The sequence below is a fragment of the Lagenorhynchus albirostris genome, chromosome 1, assembly GCF_949774975.1.
Source record: "Lagenorhynchus albirostris chromosome 1, mLagAlb1.1, whole genome shotgun sequence".
NCBI lineage: Eukaryota > Metazoa > Chordata > Mammalia > Artiodactyla > Delphinidae > Lagenorhynchus > Lagenorhynchus albirostris.
This window is the reverse complement of record NC_083095.1, coordinates 174,630,565-174,654,621: the sequence shown is the minus strand read 5'-3', so window position 1 is coordinate 174,654,621 and position 24,057 is coordinate 174,630,565. Positions and strand designations below refer to the sequence as shown.

Genomic DNA, 24,057 nt, shown 5'->3' with positions numbered 1-24,057 from the left:
AACTCTTAGAGGAAAACATAGGAAGAACACTCTTTGACATAAATCACAGCAAGATCCTTTTTGATCCACCTCCTAGAGTAATGGAAATAAAAACAAAAATAAACAAATGGGACCTAATGAAACTTACAAGCTTTTGCACAGCAAAGGAAACTACAAACAAGACAAAAAGACAACCCTCAGAATGGGAGAAACTATTTGCAAATGAATCAATGGACAAAGGATTAATCTCCAAAATATATAAACAGCTCATGCAGCTCAATGTTAATAAAGCAAACAACCCAATTAAAAAATGGGCAGAAGACCTAAATAGACATTTTTCCAAAGAAGTCATACAGATGGCCAAGAAGCACATGAAAAGCTGCTCAACATCACTAATTATTAGAGAAATGCAAATCAAAACTACAATGAGGTATCACCTCACACCAGTTAGAATGGGCATCATCAGAAAATCTACAAACAACAAATGCTGGAGAGTGTGGAGGAAAGGGAACCCTCTTGCACTGTTGGTGGGAATGTAAATTGATACAGCCACTATGGAGAACAGTATGGAGGTTCCTTAAAAAAGTAAAAATAGAATTACCATATGACCCAGCAATCCAACTACTGGGCATATACCCAGAGAAAACCATAATTCAAAAAGACACTCATCCCAGTGTTCACTGCAGCGCTATTTACAATAGCCAGGTCATGGAAGCAACCTAAATGCCCATCGACAGACAAATGGATAAAGAAGATGTGGTACATATATACAATGGAATATTACACAGCCATAAAAAGGAACTTAACTGGGTATTTGTAGAGACGTGGGTGGATCTAGCGACTGTCATACAGAGTGAAGTCAGAAAGAGAAAAACAAATATCGTATATTAACGCATATATGTGGAACCTAGAAAAACGGTACAGATGAACCAGTTTGCAGGGCAGAAATAGAGACACAGACGTAGAGAACAAACGTATGGACAGCACGGGGGGAAAGTGGCAGGGGCGGGGGGTGGGAGGGGGGGTGGTGTGATGAATTGGGAGATTGGGATTGACATATATACACTAATATGTATAAAATGGATAACTAATAAGAACCTGCTGTATAAAAAAATAAAATAAAATTCAAAAATTGAAAACAAAAACTGGTATGGGCTTCCCTGGTGGCGCAGTGGTTGAGAGTCCGCCTGCCGATGCAGTGGACACAGGTTCGTGCCCCGGTCCGGGAAGATCCCACATGCCGCAGAGCGGCTGGGCCCGTGAGCCATGGCCGCTGAGCCTGCGCGTCCGGAGCCTGTGCTCCGCAACAGGAGAGGCCACAACAGTGAAAGGCCCGCATACCAAAAAAAAAAAAAAAAAAAACTGGTAAAGGGGAAAAAAATACTGTTAACCAAGGAAAAAAGAAAGGTGATTAAAAAAAATTTTTAGGGAATTCCCTGGCAGTCCAGTGGTTGGGACTCCACGCTTTCACTTCCAAGGGCCCGGGTTCAATCCCTGGTTGGGGAACTAAGATCCCACAAGCTGCAAAGCCAAAAATAAATATTTTGCCTAAGATATCTGGACTCCTCAGATGGTTTTCAATACAGACAGAAAAACTTATTCCAAAGTTATTTATTAAAAATTTGGCTTTCAAACCTATGATGGAAAATCCTAAAATTCTATGATGAAGAATAAATATATAAACCATATGACAAAGCGACTTATGTATCCTCCTCAGATTGATACTGAAAAGCTATCCAAAGTTAGATAACTTTGTTAACAAGGTCATACTTTGTGTTAAAGGAGCTAAGAGAGTCTTACTTAGTAACCCGGTTAGATATTTTGATCTTGACTTTTACATCTTGATCCGAAAGAAAGGAGCTTACCTGTGCTGTTACTGCAGATAAAAATCTCTGGTGTGGGAATCTGAGGGGACGTTAGTAGCCAGGCTCCTATCTCCACCGGAGGTCACACCTACACAGCTGTAGACGCTCCTTCACCAGCCTCAGAACACAGGGACACCTGCGTGAAGGCCGACACCAGCCAACACCACAACACCAGCCAACACAACACCAGCCAACACAACACCAACCAACAGCAACAGCGTGCTGGCTCAGCTGTCACTCACAGGGCCCGGAGCCTCACGCTCTTGTTTCTTCCTATGATGAGCACGTGTCCTATGCTCATTGCCATTGAGTTCTACTCTCAAATCTTCAGCTACATAGTTCTATTATCTTCCATAAGTCCCTTAACTTCTCCAGAGCTGTTTCTTCACCTGTCAGTGTTCAGTGGTTTAGGCCAGACTCACTTGAGGTTGTTGTGGGGGGTGGGGGGGAGAGGCCCCAACTGGCCCCCACAAGCACGCTTGAGAGTGTCTCTAAGCATCTACAACACCTGGCTTGACCCATGGTGAAGAATCCCGAGGTTAGGGACTTCCCTGGTGGCACAGTGGTTGGGAGTCTGCCTGCCAATGCAGGGGACACAGGTTCGATCCCTGGTCTGGGAGGATCCCATATGCCGCGGAGCAACTGAGTCCGCACACCACAACTACTGAGCCTTGTGCTCTAGAGCCCATGAGCCACAACTACTGAGCTCACATGCCACAACTACTGAAGCCCACACACCTAGAGCCTGTGCTCCGCAACAAGAGAAGCCACCGCAGTGAGAAGCCCATGCACTGCAATGAAGAGTAAACCCCGCTCACCACAACTAGAGAACGCTCGCGCAGAGTAACAAAGACCCAACGCAACCAAAAATAAATTTTAAAAAAATTTAAAAAAAAAAGAATCCCGAGGTTAAATGACATCTAAAGTCCAATCAAGCTATAAAAATTCTGCAAGTACAATCCCACAACACTTGATCCGAGAGGAATTTTGTTTGTTGTTTGTTTTATGTACACTTTCAACTCTGTTTTTAAGAGACAGCCAAATGCAGGAAAGGCGCTGAGATCATTAGAACCTGAAGTTTTATGTAAGTCAGCCTCACAAAAAGCACAGAAATGCATTTCTGTCTCTTTTTTTCAACTGGTTTCTTTAACAATACGTGGGCAGCCATTCAAGTCTACAAAACTGAGACCACAGTGAATCCAGAGTCACTGGCCAAGGTCAGACGATGGAGGACACCTGCCAGCGGCCACTCTTTCAGAAGCTGAGACCTCTGTAGGAATTACAGTCTTCAAATCAAAAGAAATAAGCAGTCGGCCTGCATTACACACAGCATCAGACAGGTGCCCCTGGGTTTGTTCTGTATACCATATTTCTGTCAGGCACAGCTCCAATCAAAGAGTAAGATGTATGATAAAGGCAAGCCACTGCTTTCTGCATTTAAGAAATAGCTTTGACTCGGGAAACTCAAATGTATCAACAGATATTCGAGTTGTATAAAAATGCCAATTTCAGTATGGAAAAATAAATATAAAGCAATGCATGCAAATCAAATTTTAAAAGAGAATGAATTTCAAACCAACTTCCCCAGGTAATGCATTTATCTCCTCCACTAGGTTCAAACAATTCAAAAAAAAAAAACGTAAAAGTTTGCTTGGTTGTTATTTAGATCATAGTGATAAAAACATTAAAAAATTTTTTTTACTATATGCATCATAGTAATATGTATTTCAAACTCCAAATGAAAATTAAATTCAAGGCAAATTTAAACACTAAGAGCCAATGATACCATATAATGCTGCAAGAAACATCAGGGTTAGGAGAAACTGAAAAGGGAAAAATGCTTGCCAAAATGATTATATGTTTCCAAATCAAAGAGAACTGATTCTTTGAAAGTGAATGTCAATCGTTCCAACTGTTACAAAGAAGAGCCGCACAGGCTCTAAGTGCTGTAAGAGCTCAGGAGCAGAGTTCCTAAGGGACAGAGAAGCAGGTCACGAATTTCGAAAACAACACATTTAGTGGTTTTAAAGATACAACTTGAAAATAGATATACCACTGAAAAAAAGCCTAGGTTTATTTACATATGACTGATTCAAAAGGTTAACTGTTCTCCCTTTCCCCAGGAACACTGCTATTTATGTACATTTCTTCATCTTTCTCACCCAGCCTTATGATCAAGTACCAAATTCAAGACTTTTAAAGCACAAATTAACATAAGTTACAGTGCATTTAGTTCACAGCCCAAAAAGGCAGACAAGGAATTTACCACCAGCCGAGCACCCAGTCACTCTAACCAGGCAACTGCACGTCCCACATGGCAGGAACAACCATCCTTTCTCAACCGACAGAGATGGTTTCTCCTCAGGAACATGTATAACCAACAGTTCATAACATAAATCATATACACCCCACTGATGGGCTGCTTTGTTTCTACCCTGTTTGAAGACCCTCCGATAAAAGAGCTGTGCTGCCTTTCGAAAGCACATTATGAATCCTCCAACTACATGGCCTAAATTTTGTATTCATTATGAGCCACGTTTCATGCTGGCCCTTCTGACTCTTGGTCGCCAAGGCCTGTTTTGGCTGGCATTATGACATGATGAGATGCTTTCTACAGTAAGGGGTGTAGACTAAGAGTCAAGTTAGGAACTTCCCTGGTGGTCCAGTGGCTAGGACTCTGAGCTCCCATTGCAGGGGGCCCAGGTTCAATCCCTGGCAAGGGAACTAGATACCACATGCCACAACTAAGACCCAGCACAGCCTAATTAATTAATTTTTTAAGAAAAGAATTTTTTTTTAAAAAGGGTAAAGTTAAAGACCTAGGCCCTGCTTGATGCTTTCTAAAACACGGTGTTCAACAGTCCTTTTTTGCTCACCTCAAGGATGATAAAGTTCATCATGGTCACCTACACGCATTTCACTTCTCTTTGACATTTAAGTATTAAAAGCTCTGGATTCATCTATTCTTAAATTCAAAATTATCTCAGCCTACTTTAACTTGGCTGCCGTTTCAGACGAAACCACCTAATCAAGAAATGTCAAAGGAGAGCTAAGGAGTACAATTAATGCCTAATTCTCAGCACAAATTTCCCTAAAAATAACTAAAGAGGCCTTGATTCAATCCGAATCAGAAATAGCTCCATCTGGGGACAGCGTGTTTTTGGAAGAAAATTTATTTGCCCTAGAATAATTTGAGGGTAGCAAATACTAAAGGTTTGTATCTTTTAAACTAATACTTGGAGTACTATAATATGCACATTTTCACCCAATTACATAGCTATTATTAAGCTAAACGTAACATTAAATATATACATAAGCTATTCTTGAAAATATAAATTGTATTTAAGTTTAGGAGCTTCTTATTAATTGAGGATGTGAAAAAAAGCAAGAATGTGCAACTTCTGCAACGCAGGAGTAAGGGGGAATCTAACTTGATGACGTAATATGGACACAGCAAAGCAATGTCACAAAACTTATGAAGAACACACTTCTTCCCGTCTGGGTAACATCAGTTAGCAGCACTATCTTTTCTGCTATGATTAGGAAACTATTCTGGTAACAAAGAAACAAAACACTCTTCCAACTTATCCACACATATACATTCTACTTTCTAAGTCATTCTCTCTTTAAAAAAAAAAAAAAAAGGTGGTTACATTTTATGAAATAGAACTTACATATTCCTAACTTGTTACATATTCTTAAAGTATTGACACTTTTCTAAAAAGCACTTAAGAAGAACGTATGTTTTAGCGTTTTATGATAAACAGTGTTGTACTTTGAATTATTTTGGACAGAACTGCAATCTCTCACTGACGAGGAGTCTATAGTGGAAAGAATGACTGGTATAAAATTACAATTTTGATGTATATGTATAACTGATTCACTTTGCTATAAAGCAGAAACTAACACACCATTGTAAAGCAATTATACTCCAATAAAGATGTAAAAAAAAAATACAACTTTGAGCACACAGAGTTACACTTTGATCAACTGTGATCCTTCTACATGTTGCTCTTAGTAGAACACGGAAAAGCATGAGACAAAATGCCTTAGCATGTTATCTCTACACACACACACACACACACACACACACACACACACACACACGATGGATACTACAAATTTCTAGTGTATTTGAATACAAAATCCACCCAATTTCCTTTGCTTTGTACCTGAGGATAATTAACAAAGGGGTTCAAAATAATTATCTTTAGGCCCTAGAAGACCAAAGCAGCTTTCTTTTGAGTTCTGTGCCTTCTACTTAAAAAGGAAGGCTCTGTAACAAGATGAAATGTACGTCTGTATAACTTACAGTTCTTAGGGTTTCTTTTTGTCGAATTAAAAAGCCATCTAACTTTCTGAGTTAGCTTCATTGTTCTTCTACCGTTAAGCAACCTTGTCAGAATGTGTCATTCTGCTAACTTCCATGTCTAGATTGTGATTTTCTATATGATCAAGATGTAGAAAGTCAGCATAGAGACAGAGACATACAGACAAATGACCACAATGATAGCTTTGTAGTAAATGACTGAAATCCACACACTGGACCACGCGCACGTCCTGAGGCATGAATTCCAGCCGTTTACTCCACAATGGTTGTGCTTTGGCTGAGGCCGATTTTTCAGCCTCACACACTCTAAACTGAATGCTTTGTCTTGTGAGCCCAGCAAACTGTCCGAGACATGACATTTCTGCTTCTCTTAGTTTTTTTCCACTTAACACACGATCTTAACTCTCTTGACAACTCTCAGAGGTATCATCATACTCCTGTCTTAACCATTAACCCTCGGCCCGCAAAAGTATACAAGTCCTGATTTTGAACCCTATTTTCTATGGCAATCTTTCCTCAAGCAAAACAATGCACAAAGCTGAAATTATATGGTTGCTTAAATGTCACACGCTGGCCTCTATCAGAGAAACAAGGCTCTGAGGAGGGGACACGTCTTCCTGGAGGGAGAAAAAAACCATGTCTTCCTTTGTCATGAGTGTCACCCACTGCCACATACATAATGACCCAGGAACTCTGAGCACGAACCTAACCGCTCTTCACCGACACAGCCAATGTCCCCGTGCACCCTCCACAAGACCACGTCTCATCTTTAACATGAAAAGTTATCTCATCCTACCCAACAGCTTGGAATGTAATCACTTAAAAGCATGTCATGAGAGCAGAACGCCATCACTATTATTACCACCCCTGGAACTACAAGCAATTAGAAATCGTTTCAGGCAGGAAGTTTGAAACGCTCAGCAGAATTTAGACAAACTGGACTTTGGCAGAGAACTCAAGATGAACACCCTACTTCTATAAACAATGCTCTGGAATCCTTAATGACAAGACAGGGCACTCACAATGAAATTCTCAAGCAGGGAATTCCAGCATGCAGGCCCCCACGCTCAAGTTCAAGCAGAGTTTTCAACCTGATGCTTCTTCAAGGCGGAAGAGAAAAGATTCTGCCAACTGAATCAGTGCCCTTAATTTCCTCATTTATTTCTGGTATTATTTTCTGTATACTCTACATAGAAGGTTTAACTTCTTAGAAACAGGTTTTAATCTGTGTCCTCAACTCAAATTACACTGATCTGCACATAAACAACTGTCACACTGAAAAAAAATCACGACTGTTGAGAATTCCTAACCAACAAACATCTGTTAGGGTTGTGATTTCTGCTGGAGGAAAAAGGTGAGTGATTTGGAATGTCTCAGACTTGACTTGTTTCTGATATGTCAACGCTCTCCATGACAACAAGGAAGAGAAGGGGAAAAAGAGGAAATTAGGGCTTCCCTGGTGGTGCAGTGGTTGAGAGTCCGCCTGCAGATGCAAGGGACACGGGTTCGTGCCCCGGTCCGGGAGGATCCCACATGCCGCGGAGCAGCTGGGCCCGTGAGCCATGGCCACTGAGCCTGCGCGTCCGGAGCCTGTGCTCCGCAACGGGAGAGGCCACAGCAGTGAGAGCCCGCTTACCGCAAGGGAAAAAAAAAAAAAGAGGAAATTAAAATGACTCAAGATTTAGCAGACATGTGAGCACCAAAATAAGCATAGAACTGATGATACATATGAGTTTTCAGTGTCCACTTCTTTTTTAATTTATTTATTTATTTTTATTTTTGGCTGTGTTGGGTCTTCACTGCTGCACGCGGGCTTTCTCTAGTTGTGGCGAGTGGGGGCTACTGATCCTTGCGGTGTGCGGGCTTCTCATTGCAGCGACTTCTCTTGTTGTAGAGCATGGGCTCTAGGCACACAGGCTCAGTAGTTGTGTAGCACAGGCTTAGTTGCTCTGCGGCATGTGGGATCTTCCCGGACCAGGGCTCGAACCCGTGTCCCCTGCATTGGCAGGCAGATTCTTAACCACTGCACCACCAGGGAAGCCCCTCAGTGTCCACGTCTATATACCATTGAGAGATGTTCCAAAACACACATCCTTCAGAAACTAGACAGATAAATATCACGTATTTGAGCTGAATTTGAATCATATGGAGGAAGTCGTTCTGAAGCACTTCTCTGTAATGTCAAAAGCACAGTCCTTCCCCTAGCAGTGGTTTGGATATCCTGACTACTTGTCAACGGAGCTCAAAAATAACCATTCTACCAAAAGGCCACTGGGGGGCACACAAAAGCCATGGCACTTGTCCAAAAATAAATGAAAGGAAAAAAAAAATCACATTCTATGTGAGATGTTAGTTGACTTTTTACCAACTATTATTGCTGTTTAGTAACAGAAAAAGACCTCCAAAAATATTAATATCAAGGAGGAATCTTTTCAATTCTAACAGCTAATACTATTTAAAACAAAATGTGCTATGTATTATTTGAACAGCCTCAAGTTACATACTCAACAAATAGATAGTAAAACAAAACAACAACAAAGCACACAGCCAGAATTGCTTCCTATCATTTATATTTCCACGTGATAGCCACCAACTATTTTTTAGGAAAAAATTAGTTTAATTCCACATAGTCCTATGGAACAATATTCCTATGAAATTATATAAACACTAATTTGCTTTTATTCTAATATTTTGTTTATGTACAAAAGTCAACTAATCCTTCCAGTGAGATGTTTGGGTAGCATGAGGGTCCTCATTAAAACAATGTTTTAGGAGAAGAGTTCGTATTAGGAATCAGAATCTTCCGATAACATTACGACCTTGTGTTGTGACAGTGAGTAATTTAAACCCACGTAAAAAATAAACAAACATACACACAAATAAATAATAAACATTCACAAACCCACTGATGGTGCAGAAAATGTCAATGTTTTTGAAACTATAAAAGAATGTTCAAATTAATCAAGAAACTTTTTCCAAAAGTTGCAACTACTTTCAACTCCGAAGAAAATTTAGAGGGATAAGAAATCTATGTACCAACCTGCCTTTTGCTGATTTCTGCAGTGACTCTTTTGAGGTTCAATGACCTTGAAAACCTCAGTGCCTTCACTGAATCTTTCCGAGAGGTTCCAGAAAAGGAATAATACTTCTTGGTGGGTTTCCCTGTCAATCTGTCTGCCATCTCAACCCATTAGGAAGGCAAAATCCACAGTGACTCAGGTTCCAAAACTAACTACAGAAAAAAATGATCCCCAGATAAACAGTCCCCCAAACCCAGATACACAGCCTGTGTTTTGCTCAGTCCTCTAGAAAGGGCAACAAACTGCAAACAGGTGGGAAATATAGGACAGAACCCTCTCCATATAAGTAACCCTCCATGGAAGCAAGAACTTTGGATACAGCAGGGAGACCAAAGACACAGCTTCCACTGCATCAAGTGAAAACACCCTTCACCAGTTAAACAGGCCAGGAGTAGTTGTCAGGAGTGACACAGCGTGTAGCAACACACCTTGGAGTTAGCAGGATGTGAGTAAACACAGCAGGTTCAAAGAAGTCTCTTTAACTCATTCCTTGCCAAAACAGACAGCCAGCTCTAGGACAGGATGGAGTCCCAACCCCTACTTCAAAGCAAGAGCCCTCTTACTTAGCAGGACTATTTTCTAAACTCCTTGAACATTCTCTTCTTCCAGTGAATAAGAAGTGGAGTGATCTGATGCTCAAATACTTTTACTCAGAAAAGTATAGGACAAAATATTCACAAGAAAAATGAAATAGCAGTCTGGAACACCCGTCCTCTGTCCCAGAAAGGAGAGGAGGGTGTTTTGTGTCCCTTCTGAAGGCAGCAAGAGCATTGTTCATTCAGTTCATCTCAGGTCTAACTGAATGATGCTGAGTGCGAGGAGGGACAGGAAAATAAGGCAGATGAGAAATCAGAGAACTCAGTTTCTAGTAAGTACTGAATACTACAAATGTTCACAACACAATTAATATTCATGGTACTATTAACACGAGAGCCCCACAAAACTCAGGGCTTTGGGACCCACGCGGCCTAACTCAAGGACTGAAAGGAAGTACAGTCAAGGTAATATTTTTAAATTTAGCTCATAATCCTAAGAGTTTATTTTTGTAACAAGTGGCACACCAGTATAATTTTTAAAAACACACACCAATCATTAAACAAACTACATAACTGAAAAAACTAAATAACCGAAGATTAGCTTATACCAGAATATCTAGCTGATAAATCGTACGAGTAAGGGAATTTTAAAGGGGAAAACGTTAAACAAAGTAGTCGTCTGCTACGTCAGTTGAAGGCAGAATTATCTTTATTCAAGTATTCAAGACTGCCTTTCTGGGGGAGGGAAAGTCTTACTTTTTTCTTTCTTTTTTTTTTTTTTTGGCTGTGCCACTCAGCTTGTGGGATCTTAGTTCCCCGATCATGGATCGAACCTGGACCCTTAGCAGTGAAAGCACCAACTCTTAACCACTAGACTGCCAGGGATTAGAAGCATTTCTGGTCTGGACGCTGAACATACCTCCTAACTTATCCAGCCTGAATATTCCCACCTACCTATGGACCATTTCTTGTTTTAAAAGTACTTGGAATTACTTTAAATTAGACTAAGAAAAAAAAGAGAGATGAAAGAGATAACCAAATTCTAGAATGTGGAACAAAAGTGTTTTAGATGAAAAATATTTTGTTAGCATTTTCATCTTCCTGTTTTATGATGGATCCCCAAAGGCAAGCATTTCCTATTCCCTTCAACATCTCAAGTTCTGCCCAGAATGGAACAGGTGCTCAATAAATATGTCTGAGCCAAATTAAAGAAAATGATGCTGGGTTTTTTTGGTTTTTTTTTTTGCGGTACGCGGGCCTCTCCCGTTGCGGAGCACAGGCTCCGGACACGCAGGCTCCGTGGCCATGGCTCACGGGCCCAGCCACTCCGCGGCATGTGGGATCTTCCCGGACCAGGGCACGAACCTGTGTCCCCTGCATCGGCAGGCGGACTCTCAACCACTGCACCACTAGGGAAGCCCTGATGCTGTTATTAAAAATAATAATAATAATGTGACTGCAGCTAGGTTTCAGTCTCAAGTTCCTAGTACTGAGAAATCTCTGCTGACACTACACACTACTGTTAATAACAAAATGCCTGAGGACAGTCACCATTTGACTGTCCCCTCAAAAAGAAGTGTTGCTTAATATTTTGTAAGAAATTAAGCAATCTATTAGGCATTCCAGTGCAGGGACTTATCAGAATTCTGAAATACAGGATACAGATTCTAGGATTCCCCTATTCCAGGTGAGCTTCTGACTTTATACTATGTACCTTTATTATATTAAATAAGCTCTCTCCCAGGTGGCAGTCAGGTGCTTGCCATTTAAGATCAAATGTTTACAGCACTCACAAATTTCTCAAGGCTTTCTGAGTGGGATTTTCTGTGCGTGTCTTAGAAATAATACTACCACTGCCTCATGTCTGAGGAGTCATCTCCCTGAGCTGTCTCTTTATAGCCTTTTATACTCAGTTGTTTTCCTCAAAATCTAAATTTCATGTTACTCTCTTTCAAATGTTTTGACTCAGAAGAACTTGAGTTCCTTTTCCACATTTTAATACTAATTTCCTAATTAAAATGTTATTAGGATTTTCCATCACAGTGAAGGCAAGTATTAAGCTGAGGTATGCACCCTTGGAGGAACCAATAAAGACTGGTTAGAATGACTAGGTTAGAATGATTGCGAATTTTTGCCACGTGGAAACGCTATTTGTCACGTGCCTTTAAATACCATCTATTCTATATAGTTGTCATTTCCAAATTCACACCTCCAACTCCGATCTTTCCCTTGAGCTTCAGAACTATAAGTCCAATGACCTACTTAACATCTCTGCTTGGATGTCTCAAAGGCATTGCAAAATCAGTTAAATGTCTCAATAGGAAAGAGACTTGACTGTCTCCAACCCTGATATCTTGCATTTAAATGAAATGGACATCCAAAGTACCCCCCACCTAGCTCCAGTTAAGACTCTCACTCTACTTTCTTTGCCCTCATTGCTCACATCTACAATGCATTCTTCCCAAAGCAACCTTCTAAGATACACCTCTAATTCTATCACTTCTCAGTCTGACAGTTTAAGGGCTTTTTATTACATTTAGGAGCAAATCTCAAATTGCTTAATATAGTCCTTAATACCCCCCTTCCTCTTCCAACCCCACCATTTCCCCTCTCCCAGCTGCCTGCTGCATCCATGCCACACTCATTCGCTTAAGATCCAGGACCCTTTTTTCCATGTCAGGTTGCTGCACATGCTGCGCCCTCTGCCTCCAGCTGTTCCCAGATCTGGCTCCTTCTCAGCCACTGAAATCAGCCCTCCTGTCTCCTCTTGAGAGCTGTCCTTGCCCAGACTCACTGCCTTTGGAGTCTCTTTTCCTCACTGCAAGGAGAGCTCTGTGAGATAAGAAGACACCCCCACACACACACGATATTCCCTCAGCACCTCCAGCTGTTTCTCCAGTATATTAGAGACTGAAAAGCGTTTGTTGAATGAATGTCAGAAAGATGAAATGAATGAAGGAATGAGTGAATCTGTAAGATCTGCTTAACCTTTGCTCAAACAGATGCTGTAATTTTAGTCTGATACATGAACATGAGGCATCCATAACTGTGATAATAATCAATAATTGTGATACAATTATACATGGCACTAACCTCCCGGCATTTTAACGAACACTCATAAAGAAGATTACATATAAGTAATCTAACAAAATTAAAGACAGTCGTTAAAATCAATATATTTTTACTAGCTAAACTAGCCTCCTTCTCCAACCGCAACCAACGATAAAAATGTTTGTTATATGGGACCAGTCAATCGCCCAAAGAAGCGAAAGAGATCTGCAGATTCAGAAAGTATATTTGGTTCTCCCTCTTCTCAAACCAAGGACACTACCATCTATCCAACTCTCAGGGCTGATACAAAGTTACAGCCGTATCCTGCTACAATGTATAGCACATGAGGCTTCAGTTTTATTAGTTGACTTATTTTGGAATTATAAGAGATCAAAGGGTCCAGGCTCTTCCTATTTTCCTCCTCTTTTACTATACAATCCAGGAGGAAAAAAATCTGCTACTTTCTACATGATTATACATGAATAACTGTATGAATGAATGAATGGGATGATCTTGTTTATCATTTATAATTACTTCTCCAATTATTCAGAAAATATTAACGAGGAAGAAAGCAACAGTCATCTACCTTCCTCCTTTTCCTTTCTGTGATGATAACAGTTTATTATATACATGAAAAGTTGAACTGTACACATTTTACTCTAGATAGGAGAGAAAAGAAAACCTAGGCTAAACATTTTAAAAGTTGCAAGTTATTATAAAACAAACAGCTTTTCACAGCATTTATTCCGGAGCACTTGTTTTGAGATGTGCTGTTTTTCTGGAGAATTGTCAGTATTGGCCAAGTAATATTTTAAAACTGTAAACAAGGCCCTCCTTCCCTCTGCCCCCCAATTTTAACTGAGATGTAACACTGTGTAAGTTTAAGGTGTACAAAGTGTTGATTTGATGCACTTATTACACTGCAAAATGATTACAACCTTAGTATTAGCTAACACCTGTATCATGTCACATAATTACCATACCTTTTCTGTGGTGAGAACATTGAAAATCTACTCTCTTAGCAACTTTAAAGCATGGAATACAGTATTACTAACTCTAATCACTATACTGTTCATTACCTCCCCAGAACTTATTCATCTTAAATGTGCACCCTTCAACCAACATCACCCCTTTCCTCCCACGTTTCGGCCCCTGGTAACCACCATCATTATAATCTCTGTTTCTACAGGTTTGGCCTTTTTAGATTTCACATATAAATGAGATCATACAATACATATTTCTTTTTCTCTGGCTTATTTCACTTAGCATAAATTCCCTAAGGTCCATCTATGTTGTCACAAATGACAGGATTTTGGTCTTCCTTATGGCTGAATAATAGTCCTCTGTGTGTGTGTGTGTGTGTGTGTGTGTGTGTGTGTGTGTGTGTGTGTGTGTGTGTGTGTGTGTGTGTCTTTATCCATTCATCCATGAATGGACGCTTGGGTTGTTTCCATATCTTGGCAATTGTGACTAATACTTCAATGAACAAGGGAGAGCAGATATTTTTTCAAGACAATGTTTTCATTTTCTTTGGCTAAATACTCAGAGGAGGAATTGCTGGATCCTCTGGTAGTTTTAGTTTTGATTTTTTTGAAAAACTTACATACTGTCTTCCATAGCGGCTGCACCAATTTACATTTCCACCAACAGTGCACAAGGCCTCCCTTTCCTCCGCATCCCCGTCAACACTTGTCGTCTCCTGTCTTCTGATAACAGCCATTCTAACAGGTGTCAGGCGATACTGGGGGTTTGAGTTGTGTTTCCCTGATAGTACCTGTTGGTCATTTTCTATGTCTTCTTTGGAAAAACGTCTATTCAGTTCCTCAGTCCATTATTTGATCTGATTGGTTTCCTGAGTTCTTTACATATTTCGGACATTACCCCTTATCACATATATGGTTTCCAAATATTTTCTCCCATTCTGTAGGTTGCCTTTTCCTATTATTGGTAGTTTCCTTTGCTGAGCAGAAGCTTTGTAATTTGATGCATTCCCACTTGTTTAGTTTTGCTTTTGTTGCCTTTGCTTTTGATTCCAAGACTTTTGGTTTGGTTTGTTTTGGTTTTTAATGATACAGTCCTTGTTGGCTCCTGAATACTAAAAATCAAAACTGGGATCTTTGCTTCTTTTCAGAAAAGAATATACATACTGACAGCATCCTAGGAATCCTCAAAGTCTAAAGATACAGAAAATAACATATTTCTTCCCTCAACTGTTACTGAGCACCTATTACGTAGCAAGCTCTCTTCAAAGTGATAGGGATATAAAATCAGTAAATGAAAATGAATATCTACAGAAATTCATTTTATAAAACAAATACCTACGAGAGCCTGGCTTATATGTTTGTTTTTAAACCATCAGAAACTGGTATTTAAAGAATGACTAGTTCACCTAATTCAATGAATGGTGGTAGCAATGGTGACCAACAATGATGACGGTTATTACCATCTCCTGGGGTCCTATTTTTGCCAAGCACAATGCTGAAACTTTAACACAAATTCTCAGGCTTAAACTTAATATGACCTTGTAAGGTGGGTACAATCATTAACCTCCCTTTAGGGATGTGAAAACTGAGGTTAGAGAGATGAAATACTTTGCTCATAAAGTAAAGAAGTCATGGGGCCAGTATTCAGACACAGGCAGTGTGGCTTCCTGCCCCCGACCCCCCACAGAAGATGCGCCTTGCTGACGGAGCAACAGAAAAGCAACGTGCAGCAGACCAGGGAACCAAGCCCTGGCCTACAGGTAACATGATAACTGTCCCCCACTCCTCCTGACTCACCGGGCAGCTCCAGCCAAGCAAAGTCCTCACTGCCTCCCTCAGGAAGGCTGACAAGCCAAGACTCTACAGAGAGTCCCCACCTCCAGAGCTCCTACTGCTTCCAAGGGGCCGTGCAGGGCCCGGGCCCCCTTTTCTGTTCCCTTGCACTAACACCCATCACCCATCACCACCTGTGCTACACCTGGCCCTGTGCTCCCCGACCCACCCACCCACAAATTGACGAGCTGGGGGTGAACCGGTACTCGTGAAATACATGTTGGGAAATAATCCCTTTGAGTTAATTAATTAGCCATTTAATGCTCTACTTGGCACTTAATTTAAATATTTTCTTCTTTAGAACCTAACTCAAAGAAATCCATTTAGGAGGAAATTAATCAAGGCATCTAGTTAAACGAAGTCTGTTTATACAAATTATTTCAATTCCAAGTTAGCAAACTCTTTAAATCATTCCTTCCCTATGCCAATTCATACTAAAGTTAAAAAAAAAAAAAAAGATGTTTATATTCTAACCTCAATTTAGAACTGCCTAATGCTCTCTTCATATTGGAATTAGGCAGAAGGAGAATTATGGAGAAATTAAAAAACAGAAGGTAACAAAATCCCCAGTTTTTCACCTACTCCACCCTCAGAGATAACTATTTCAGTCGGTCCCTTAAACCCTTTCCAATGTACATAATTGTTTGCACTAAAATTAGACCGTATTTTGAATGTTGTTTTAATCTGATTTTTTAACAAATTTATATCAGATTCACACATTTGTCTGCGCTTTTGTTCCAAATATCCAACTGCCTAACTGACACCTCCAAGGCACCCCAGCTGACTAAAATCAGGACTAAAACCTGATCTCCCCACTGGGTCCCAAGTCACCCCCCCAGCACGCACTCCCCACCTTGGGGAATAACCTCGCCGTCACACTTACCTATTAAGCCACCTCAGATCTACCTACTCCCCACCTCTCCACCTTCTCCTTCATATCCGTCTCCCACCTCCCCCAAAACCCACACACTGGCCCCCCTGGGTCCACTCTGCCTCCTGCCCATTCATTTCTGACACACTCAGCTGGGGATATTTCTCACATGTAAATCTGATCACCTAACACCCCCTCATTCTCACCTGGCTGTCCTTCAGATTCCAGCTGGGTCGCATTTTTTTTTAAGGCAAGTCTTGCTTCACGCTGAGCTTTGGCACATCTTTCACAGGACCGTTCCTTTTCCTCAGAATCATTATCTATCAGAAATTCTGACTCTCACAATAGATCATAAGCCCCAGTAGAGCAGGAAACATGGCTACTTTCGTTCAACAACGTATCACAGCACTAAGCACAATGCCTGGCACACAATAGGTGCTCAGCAAACAGGTTACATTAATTAAAAATACTGAAAGAAAAAAAAAGACTAAAAGTCTTTTTTTTCAAAGAAAATTATTATATGTGCTATCTTTTAAATTATTATTATTCGGGCGCCCTGGTTTGAAAACATTCTCTACCTAACCTTTATCCAGCAGGGGGAGGGGCACTCAGCTTTGGTTCAACATTGCAGCTTTGATTTGTCTATTCCATAAATGCCTCTGTGCTAGCTTTCACGGACATGTAGAAATTGTTGCTTGCCCACAATCCTAATACATTTTAAAAGTTTCTTTTTCTCCACATTCTTCTATGTGAGCACACTGGCCAGACTGTCCCCCAAAGAATCCTGGCTCCTTTCCAACAAGCAGCAATCAACAGTCTCCACAACAACCCTTCTCGGTGCCTGGACCCCACTCTAAACACACAAACTCTTCAAAGAATTTACATTGCTATCCCATCCAACCCTTCGTACAAAAAGCAAGACACCGATAGTGGAAGATTATTTCCCAAGGTCATCCCCAAAACAGAACACACATGACATCATTCTAGGTCAAAACAAAATGACATCTCGGTGTGACAGAGGAAATGCTTGACACCACATCTTAAATCACCTTCAGCACCAAAGACATAAAAGAGAAGACAATGGTGTGAGTGAGAAAAAGACACTCTTCTTGCTGATCCCCCACCACCCCCGGCCAAAAGCACCCTTCCCCACCCCCACCCCCCGCCGACTCTAAGTGCTGGTCACTTCCCCCTGAAACCTGTTTCCACCCAAGGTCAGACTGGAGGGAGAAGTGAGTGAATGCCCAGGATTTTTACTCTGTCGTCTATGTACTAAGTTTACTGTAGTTCACAGAGGGAATGACGGGAGGGACAGAGAATTGAGAGAGGCTCACCGATAGTAAATTATAAATAATGAAGAGCAAACCAGGAAGAAATTCAGAAAGAACGCAGCGCAGCACTCAGGAAGGCTCGCATTACGGCTGTTGTAAACGGTGCTGGGGATGGCGTGAAATCCACTTCAGCTTTTCACAATTTGGCGGAATGTCAATGAGAAGACTGAGAATCAGATCCTAAGAGTAAACAGAGCAGCATGACAACCCTGCCTGGAAGCAGCAATGTCCAGAAGGGACGAACAAACAGGGCACGTCTTCACGCCCAAAGCAGACCTAGGATATTCCATGTCTCAGAAAATCAAACCTACTCCAAGAACACAAGACGACCCACACTCACACCATTTTGAATACATCTGGGTAAACCCTGGAATTGGAATCGTATAGGCACTAAATGAAAAGTTCCTCAGTGCTGTGCGTTGAACTCTAATGACTCAAGGATAATGAGCAAAATTACAGCTAAACAGATACTTCAATTTTCTTCCGTGATCATTTGAATTACTGCCTCTTAATCCTCATTCCCCTGTATTAAAAAATATTTTTTCATAATTTTACAAATTCAGTGACCAGGTACAAAATCTGTATTCTCTGAGAGAGTTTTCCCCATTACAGAGACTGACAGGAAGGCAGGGCCACTGAAGCCTTGTTTTCACAGTTTGTGAGCAGAAATAGCACCCTGGGGTGGGGTGGGGAATAAAATTCAGGTGCCCAGAGGGGTGTCCTAAAACAGGACATGTTTTTAGAGAGGAATTTTATTGTTTAGGAGAATGTTTTTCTAACTTAAAACCAAAACAGGTGTCAAGATCCTTAGCTAGAGAAACTGCCAAGAAAAGCTGAAAACGCTCCGGGGCGATTAAATCAGGATCAGATTTCAGAGCCACGGAAAAGAGCCACACAACTCACTACACACAGTCCCTCACTTTGAATAATGCATCCAACAACACCGGTGCGTTTGGGTGCTGGCATTCCGGATTCATTATGTTTTCACAGTTACAACTTAACATGGGTCCTTTAAGATGCTCCTTCAAAAATTTAAATTAATTGTACGCATACACATATTTAAATATTTCTGAACAAATAAAACAATGATTTAAAAACTACTTTAGTCAGCAGTACCTTGTACTCTCTACCGTTTTTCTATGTGAAAACTGACTTTAATCTACATGATGTAAAATTGTCTGAAAACTTATTTCACTTACTAATATTTAAAACCTTTCTCTCAGGTTAAAAGATTTTTTTAACCTACACAGGATATATAGTAAGAGATTCCAGAAAATGTAGATTTATCATCAAATTCACATAAGAATACAAAATCTAAAACACGGCTTGTTTACCCTATGATTTCAATATGCAGCTGTTTCAGATTACACAGTTTCCTTTATCTTTGGTTTTTAGGTGCGATCTAATGGTTGTGCTGAAAGAAGAGTGTATTATTTTCAGTTGCTGAGTAACAAATTGCGCCCAAATTTAAACAAGAACATCAAACCCCTTAACCTGGTTGACCTTTATAGATCCAACGGCTGCAGAGTCCACGTTATTTTCAAGTACACATGAAATGCCCACCAAAAAGGCCATCAAATAAGTCCCAATATGGTTTTAAAGTTCTTTTTAAAATCCTATGGCTGAACATCTACATCTCAATACTCTAACTACTCAAAATGTGAACTGCGTTTGGAGTGTGAACACTGATGGGGGTGCAGGGAGGAGTGTTACTTGTGCTCCATGAACCTGCCCGGAGCTAATACCACGTGGGCTGAAGAATAAAGTAGGATGGCGCCAACTGGGGGAAACCACATTTGTGTTCGATCAGAAAGGAAACAGGTTTCATTATCTTGTAATAACCTGTAACGGAAAAGAATCTGAAAAAGAATATATGTATATGTATATAACGGAATCACTCTGCTGTACACCTGCGTCTAACATACGTTGTAAATCAACTACACTTCAATTGAAAGAAAAAGAAAGGAAGGAAGGAAGGAAACAGGTGTAGAAACAGGAATGCTCACCACTGCTGCTGGGTGCAGAAGACACACCCAGGACCACTCAGCTTCCTCCACAGAAATCCAAGAGTCCAAAACAGGACGAATGAAAGAGCACATAAATCCCTAAAAGAAAATACTGTGCAGCTATGTCGGCATAGCTATGGTTAATGGATGTGGAAATGTATTTATAATCAACTCCAAAAAAGCAGGCTACTACTCAATCCTTTTTATTTAAGAGGAAAAAAGTGTGTGTCTGACTCTGAAGGAAAAAAGCATCAGGATGCAAAGCCCACTCAAATAACGGCAGTAATGAGCTTTAAGCAGCAAGGGGGTCACGGGTGACTATTTCCTTCTTTGTATGTTTCTTTTTCCTCATAAGAAGCTGTATTATTTTATAGAAGAAAAACAACCAAAAAAAGAAAAGGAAGAGGAAGGGAGAAGAGAAAATATTAAAAGATCAATACAACACATTAGCTCATCTCTTTCCAGCATTATGGCTGGGAAAGGGCAACCTGTTTAAACTCTTCATAAATTTCTGTAGTTTAAGCTCTGGAGCTGAGCTGCACAATAAGATGACTATAATTTTAGTCTCTAGAGGATGCTCTTCATGTGGATTGCAGGAAAAGGATTTGAGAGCCACCCTATTCCTGGCTCACAGAAGAGCCTGACAAGGAGAACTGACCCCAGGAGAAACAGCAGCAAATCACAGACAGGCAGGAAAGTTCTGCATTTTTGACACCACGTGCTCCCAGCCCACGGTAGCTGCAGGGAACAAACCCCACTACGGCAGCGGCTAGTGAATCAAACATCCGGGACGTTACACAATACCTGGTACCCTGGAATTTTTCCTTTTCCTTAAGATTTCGAGAAAACACGTAAGACATCGGCCGGTTCTGAGCCAGGCACTACGCCGTCAGGAACGTAGGCGTGAATAAGCACAGCAGCCGCGCTCGCCCAGCCCACAGCTCCGGACGCAAGGGGCCAGCGGCTGGAGAGCTCCCGGGAGGAAGAGGAGTGGGCACTGGGCGATTTACCTTCCTCCACCCCATGCAGTCACCTCGCGGTTTAGCCCACCCTGCGCTATCACAGGCCGCGAGGAACAGGTGAGGATGTGGCCGCCGGCCCTCCCGGCATCTCACAGCGGGTCGGATACGAGGGGGTGTGGCCACGGCCTGCTCAAGTTGGATTCTAGCAATCAAGGATCCACTGACTCCTGTGCCGGAGCCCAACATCCTGCCACAGATTCCTAACAGGTTCTGAGTCACTCCTCTGCCTCGTTCCCTCAAGGAGGACAGATAGGAGGGTGGACACAGGCCAGTGATGCCTCCATCACAGCCAACAGTGAAGACGCTGCTGCAGCACTCGAAGAGGAGCCACGGAGGAAAGGGCGGCTTCCTGAAAGCCAAGCCCACCGGGAGGATGCTGGGATGCAGCCGGGCCACGCCAGCTGCTGGGATGGGCCGCCACTGGGATCAGAACAGAGACCTTGTATGTCGCACGTGGAAACAGTGAGCATAATGACAGGCCTGAGTTGTCGGGAAAGATGTTACATTTGGTTAAAATAAGGGGGGGATGGCATGGAAACCTCTTAAAGATATTTCCATTTAAAACGCTGCAATTTTAAAAGTTCAAAACCTAGGATTATGTCCCAGATATCAAGAACCCTGGGAAGATTCATGATACTTATTATAAAACAAACATACCAGTATGAGTGGCCCAAATGTCCTTTAAAATACATGTGTCTGAAACAGGAAGGAAAGTGTTCCCCCCACCCATGCCCTCCCCCGCCTTCACAGAATGCACTCAGAGCCGCTTTCCTGACTTGAACTCACTCTGTCTTTATCATCCGCCACATCACAGAGGATGTCATCGAGATCGAGAATTCCTCCATCTCCATGCTCCAGTCGATGCACCTGTATCCAGTAGTTGGGATCCTGTATAAAAGAATAGACAGCAAGTTAGCATCACCAAAAGGGAACACAACAATTTACACGGGGATAACCTCCTGCCATGAAAAGGAATCGACCTCATCAAGAATATCCCAACTGACTGAACAGTCAAGCGGCTGCGCCTATCTCTGGTTGAGTCAATTTTCTTTTTTTTTATGATGGAGTCACTCCTGCGTGCACGTCCCTTTGGCTCAGACGCCAATACACTATTGTAATAGGAACTGCAGAAACGAGCAAAACTCACTGCACACGGAATATTAATTCCTCTGAAGTATGCTGGGTTTCCCATGGTCCGATATGAAATACTTATTAATCCTCCCAATCCAATTTACTGAGATATTCTGATAAGCAAGCGACGTATACTGTGTGCCTGAAAAGCTCATGTCACAGCTTATCTGAAGAAAAGGAGGTTGCCTGCCTCGGTGGCTCAAAGTAACCCCTACAAACAGGTCTAAATATACGGACCCAGAAGAACGTTAAGACCACAAGTGAACGAAGCAAGCTCAGAACAGCATGTGTGCTTGAGTCTATTTCTGTAAAGACAAAGTTACATACACGTGTATGTGTGCATACAGCAATGTCTCCAAAGATGCACATCAAAACTTGCCACGTTTATCCCTGGGGGTGGGACTGAGGGAGAAGGAAGAAAAAAGACTTCATTTTAAGTGTTACACACTTCTACCTGGGGTGTGTGGGTGTGTGTGCACATTCATGCGTGTGCACACACATATATACACACACATACATATACACACAATGTAAAATCAAGCTCTAAAGTTATGTGAAGAGAGAACATAGTTGTTCTTAAACTTCTATAATCATTCTCTTGTGTACTTGAATGAAAATATGCTAAACTATACCTTTTGCCGTTAGCTACTAAATCATCCACAGCACTGAATTACTAATAAAAAGTTCAATTCAAGGTAACAACTCCATCTTCCCAGCCTAACCAGTGATGTTTGGTACAGTTTTTCTTAAAGCAAAGTCTGGGATGGAGGAGGCCCAAGATTAACGAGAGTTAAAGTACAGATTCTGGATCCTACTCAGATCTACTGACTCTGACCTTCCAGGGGTGGGGTCAGGCGATCCATACCCTTGAAGTCCTCCAAGGGCATCTTTAAGACAGCCATGACTAAGAATCACAAAAAATGGAACACATAAAAAATGCAGAATCATCAATCCCTGTCATTTCTAACCAGCACAGAAGGCAGTCCAGACCCTAATTCTCAAAGTTATTAAACATTATCATAAAAACTACTATGCCAATAACCCAGAGTTCCTCTGTACCCTCATCTGTCTAGATTTCTTTAATAGATTCAGTGCTGAAATCAACTGTTCATCCAGAGCACGGAGAGTAAGCTTGTAGAAAACACGCACACTACACACACGCACACCACACACCACACACACACCACACACACCACACACACACATCACACACCACACACACACACACCACCACACACACACCACGCACACACCACACACACACACCACCACACACCACATACACACCACACACACACCACACACCACACACACACACCACCACACACCACACACACACCACCACACACACCACACACACACATCACACACCACACACACACACACCACCACACACCACCACACACCACGCACACACACACCACCACACACCACCACACACCACACACACACACATCACACACCACGCACACACCACACACATCACACACCACACACACATCACACACCACACACACACACACCACACACACCACGCACACACCACGCACACACATCACACACCACACACACCACACACACACCACCACACACCACACACACCACACACACACCACACGCACACCACACACACCACACACACACATCACACACCACACACACACCACACACACCACACGCACACACCACACACACACCACACACACCACACACACACCACACACACCACACACACACCACACACACATCACACACCACACACACACCACACGCACACACCACACACACACCACCACACACACACCACACACACCACACACACCACACACACCACACACACACATCACACACACACCACACACACCACACGCACACACCACACACACCACACACACACCACCACACGCACACACCACACACCACCACACACCACACACACCACACACACACACACTACACACACTATGCACACCACACACACACACCACCACCACACACACACACACCCTTGGCATCCCCTTCACTCACTGGTCCTTACT

At 41.9% G+C, this 24,057-nt stretch overlaps 1 protein-coding gene across 19 annotated transcripts in view; it reads right to left on the bottom strand.

Moving 5' to 3' along the window:
* PARD3 (par-3 family cell polarity regulator) overlaps positions 1-24,057 on the bottom strand; it is a 729,337-nt gene that overhangs the window by 599,247 nt on the left and 106,033 nt on the right. For 18 of the 19 annotated variants that reach the window (XM_060160977.1, XM_060160997.1, XM_060160939.1 and 15 more), the window contains exon 2: positions 21,674-21,775. In XM_060160977.1, the coding sequence (XP_060016960.1) occupies positions 21,674-21,775 (102 nt within the window). Of the gene's footprint in view, positions 1-21,673; positions 21,776-22,345; positions 22,421-24,057 lie in introns of those variants that run through there. The other variant, XM_060160945.1, reaches the window with a different exon arrangement.